Here is a 5,170-nt window from a genome sequence, read left to right on the forward strand (position 1 = left end):
CATAAAAATATAAACTGTTTTTCAAAATTGTACTAATCTGTATTGTTTTTTTAAAAAAGATTTTTTTGGGGGGGAATGTTATGTGTATGGGTGTTTTGTCTGAGTGTATGTATGCATGCCACATAGACCAGAAGAGGGCATCTGATTCCCCTGGAACCGAGTTACAGGTGGTTGTGAACCAACATGTAGGTGCTGGGAACTGAATTCTGGTCCTCTGCAAGAGCAGCAAGCACCTGTTAACTTCTTAGCTATTTCTCAAGGTCACAGATCACACTGCTTTTGAAATGATAACCTGTCTTTGCATGATGCTAGCAGACCAACAATGCCTTGTAAGAATTTACAAAACTCAGTCATACTCTCATGTTCAAAGCCCACATATCTGGACCTTCTGTGGAAATACAGACACTTGGGTTTTACCTTACAAAGAAGTGACTGAGTTGCAGAGCTTTTATTTCCAGTCTTTGCATATAAAACCCTAGTCTCAGTGAATGAGAAGAGGTAAGGAGAGGGAGAGAGAAAGGGAGGAGAGAGGGAAGAAAGAAGGGAAGGAGAGAAAGAGGGAAGGAAGAGGAGAGAGAGAGATGGAGTGAGGGAGGGGAGAGGAGTAGAGAGAGTGGGAGGAAGGAAAAGAGAAGGAGGGCTTTTTTGTGGTTTTATTTTTTTGATACAGGGTCTTCTGTAGCCCAGGCTAACCTTGAACCTTTGACTCTCCAACCTTGACCTAGAGCTGGGATTACAGGCATTTGCCACCATGCCTGTCATGAAAGTTTTCATAACTGTATCAACTATTTAATAAGCTATAAACACTGTCACCTCTAAGACATACGCACTTCTAATCACTTCTGCCACCTCTGCAGAGAGGCCACTCTGCTTACAGATGAAGCAATGACAATGACATTCACAATCGACACCACCCATCATTGCACAGAGCATTCCTCTAGGAGCCAGGTGAGGTAGGCATGAGGAGGGAACCCACAGGAAATGTTACAGGACACTAAACATGTGCACCGTCTATGCACTTCCTTCTGGATTGTTCTATCATCTGAATACACGGTTGAATGAGCAAAAAGAGTATCCCGACCGTGTAAAGCAAACCACATATATAAAAGGAAAAATCATATTTTTGGGTGATGTCGAAGATCCATCCTATGAAAACAAACAAACAAACAAACAAACAAAGCATAGATATTCAATATAACACAGTTTAAGACAAAATTCAAAGATATGAACCAAGCATTTATTGCTACTTCAATTTTCTCTCTTTCTTTCTTCCTTTCTTTCTTTCTTCCTTTAATTCTTTCTTTCTTTCTTTCTTTCTTTCTCTCTATTTTTTTTAAAATAAGACTTTGGATGGGGATGTCAGTTCTCTCTTTCCATCTTCATGGGAGTCCAGCATGGAACTCAGGTCATCCAGCATGCCAAACTAGTTTATCAAGCACTTTACCCACTGACCCAAACGATCAGCCCTGTTCAGCGTACCATTTAATTTAAAAATATGAGACTGCAGGTGTGGGCAGAGACAGGTGATCTCTGTGAGTTCGAGGCCAGCCTGGTCATAGCAAATTCCAGGCCAACTGAAGCTACCTAGTGAGAGCCTATCTCAAACCATACAGAACAAAACAGACAAAAAAACAAAAAACAAACAAACAAACAAAAAAAAACAAATAAAGAGAAAAAAAGACAAAAAACCACCACCACCAAAAAGAAGACAATAAAAGGTTTGTTGTTGTTGTTTTGTTTTTGGAGACAGAGTTTCTTTGTGTAGCCCTGGCTGTCCTAGAGCTCTGTAGACCAGATCCACCTGCCTCTGCCTCTCAAATGCTAGAACTAAAGGCATGTACCCCCACCGCACAGCTAAAGGGCATATTCTTTAGATGTGACTTAGTAAAATGTTCTGCCCTTTCTCCATCTACAACCTAAAACACGATTAAACACATAATCCAAAAGTAATGGTTCAGCTTCAGAACCTGAAAGCCACATGGATACATCTCAGCCATCCCCACAACTTCTGCTCAGTGACACCAGCTGCCTACAGTGGACTCGTATGGGTGACGGCCACACGGATAGGTGATGCTACCGTAGAGTAGTCTGTATCTACCTATAGAACAGTGAATGGGGAGGGGGCTATAATCTGAAAGTTAGACAATTAGGACAGGTTCTAGGGGCACAGGTCTGTCATCCTAGCTATAGGAAGAACGTAAATTAAAGGTCACCAAGGCTACTTGGTGACTTCACAGACTCAGCCTGGGTAATTTAATGTCACCCTGTCTCAAAATGAAAATTAGCCAAAATTAGCCAAGCAACACACACACACACACACACACACACACACACACACACACACATCTCTGATCCCAGCACTTGGAAGGCAGAAGCATGGCAGGTCTCTGTGGGTTTGAGGCCAGGCAGGTCTGTATAGTGCATTCCTGGCAAGACAGAGTCACACAGTGAGACCCTGTCCCCAAGAGGGAGGGAGAAAATACTGTCAATGTAGCCCAGTGGTGATCACTTAGTAACTTAGCATGGGAAGAGGCCTTCGGTTCAAACTCAACAACCACCCCAAACGACAGCAAAACCAAATGACTATAAATGGAGTTCTCATGCCCTGTTCAGCTTCAGCAAATGCTGGCTTGGTCACTTTAATTGTTAAATCTTCAGTTTTCATACGACCAAGTGAGAACTAAAAACAGTCCTTAGTCTCAGTATAGTGCCTGAGTGTAACCCAACTTCAGGTATAGCACAAGACCCCATCAGACCGGCAAATGGAGTGGTGTGTGTGTGTGTGTGTGTGTGTACAGGTGCCCATGGAGGCCAGAAGAGGGTGTGGATACTCAGGGACTGGAATGGTTGTGAGTCTCTGGATATGGGTGCTGAGAACGAAACCTTTGGAAGGGCAGCAGTGCTCTTACTGACTGAACCACGTCTTCAGCCTTCTGCTCCTGTACTACAGATTGAACCTAGCTAGGACATCCCACTTGCCAGGCAAATGCTCAGACTCTGTGCCACACCCTTAGCTGTGTGAACTCCCTATGTATCCATCTTCTGATTGGGCATGTGACATCACACCTGGCTGTGACCTTCATTCTTTGATTTGGAACTTGGACCCTTTGCAATCCTTTAACCCATTAACTCAAAGCATGAGCCTCACAGGAAAATCTGGTTTTCTATTCAGTTGCCCTTGCTTTTCATCTGAGTGTATCCGGTAAGGGCAGGTGTCTTTCTCACCAATTAAACTGCTCCCAGCTCTTGGACAACATTAAAAATGCTTGTTAGGGTGCTATATTTTATTCAAATGAGGGTGAGCTATGTAGATACACAGTCAGCTAAATCTACTTGGCTGGGTTTTTCTAGAAAGGATTCTGGAAACATCTAGAAAAACTACCTACTACTATGACACATTTTAAGGAGAAGTGAAGACTCAGCTATGTTCTAAAGATTGAAGCTGGTGGTGTCTAATGCCATGGTTGAAATGTCTGTGTGATGTCTTGAATTGCATGTCTTTCCTAAACGTATAACATGGCCCTAAAATTGTACCAGGTTTTTAACCGGGCTAGAAATCTCTCTGAAATATGGGACACCCTTTTGTTTTTGAATCCATTTACCAAAAGGGGGGAAAAAAAAGGTAACTGGAGAAGTAATTTTCTTTGCATCACATTAAGTAGCAATTTCCAGCCCATTTGGGATGTCTAGCAAGAATTGAATGTGGTTATTCAGTCACTCAGATTACCAGGCACCCTGACCCCACAGTGCGTGAGTGCTGGGATTGCATCTCATTATGAGGTTAGTGTCTTGGCCTGGAGCGTCAGTTCAACAATATGCAGGCAGCCGATGAATGTCCTTCACCATCAGTGCATGAATCATTGGGACGAGAGGAAGCAAGAAACAAAAGGAAAAACAGCCCTTTACACCATACACCTAGACACCCTGGGACACTGGCCTGTATCCCCACAGCCATGACAGTGGGCACCCACAGAAATTTCTCTCTTTGACTGTTTCTGTTAGGTGGTTTTGTTTTTGTTTTGAGATGGGTCATATGTAACCCAGGCTAGCTTTAAACTCCTGATGTTCCCACTTCCACCTCCTAAGTGTTAGGATCACAGATTTGCACCAACATGCCCGGCCTTGTGTGTCTGTGTGAGCATATGCATCTGTGTATGTGTATATGTGTGTGTTCTAAGTGTTTGGTGGTTGAAGGACAGTGCTGGGTGTGCACCTCTATCTCTTTACATCTTGGAGGCAGGATTTCTCCCTAAACTTGAGGCACATGTTTTCTTGACTAGAGCTCTGACTGCCGGAACAGTAAGATAAAGTTTATGGCAGTTTGCTATAGCAGCAACAGGAAACAAACTCAAGGCTAGGCCCAAGCACGGATGCCTTTTGAGATAGCGTCTCACAAGCCAAGGATCCTCTTGGACTCCTGCTCTTTGCCTCTGTCTCAAGTGCTGGGACTGAAGGCATGCACCACCATGCCCAGTGTATGAGGGGCTGGGTACAGAACTCAGGGCAATGTGCACGCTAGGCAAACACTCTGCCAACAGAGGCATATCCTCGGCCCTGTTTTTTTGTTTTGTTTTGTTTTTTTTTTGTTTTTTTTTTTTTTTTTTTTGTTTTTTTTTTTTTTGTTTTTCGAGACAGGGTTTCTCTGTATAGTCCTGGCTGTCCTGGAACTCACTCTGTAGACCAGGCTGGCCTTGAACTCAGAAATCCGCCTGCCTCTGCCTCCCAAGTGCTGGGACTAAAGGTGTGCGCCACCACTGCCCGGCCTCAGCCCTGTTTTTAGTTCCTTCTTTTAAAAAACTTTCATTTATTTAATACAATTTGTGTGTATGGGTCTGTGTCACAGTATAAATGTGGAGGTCAGAGGACAGTCTGCAAGGTTCTGTCCTTTCTTTCCACCATGTGGATTGGAATCAGCTCATCAGGCTTTGAGGTAAGTGATTTTACCTACAGTCCTTTCTCAGACCCCTGGTTGTAGTTTCTTGAGACAGGGTCTCATAATGTAGCTTCAGTTGACCTGGAATGTATAACAATTCTCCTGTCTCAATATTGCTTGTATTACAGATGTGTGTGTACACACACATATATATGTAATATATATATATGTACAATATATATATGTAATATCTATCTATCTATCTATCTATCTATCTATCTATCTATCTATCTATCT

The 5,170-nt window shown here is 43.0% G+C and overlaps 1 protein-coding gene across 1 annotated transcript in view; it reads right to left on the reverse strand.

Annotated features, from left to right (window-relative positions):
- Positions 1-433: 433 nt before the first annotated feature.
- The window catches only part of Slc16a14 (solute carrier family 16 member 14), a 27,112-nt gene continuing 22,375 nt past the window's right edge, over positions 434-5,170 (reverse strand). Inside the window, exon 5 of the mRNA XM_028789517.1 lies at positions 434-1,146. Coding sequence (XP_028645350.1) covers positions 995-1,146 — 152 coding nt within the window. The 3' untranslated portion in view covers positions 434-994. The remainder of the gene's footprint in view (positions 1,147-5,170) is intronic.

Source organism: Grammomys surdaster, unplaced genomic scaffold (genome assembly GCF_004785775.1).
Source record: "Grammomys surdaster isolate TR1022 unplaced genomic scaffold, NIH_TR_1.0 125846, whole genome shotgun sequence".
Taxonomy (NCBI): domain Eukaryota; kingdom Metazoa; phylum Chordata; class Mammalia; order Rodentia; family Muridae; genus Grammomys; species Grammomys surdaster.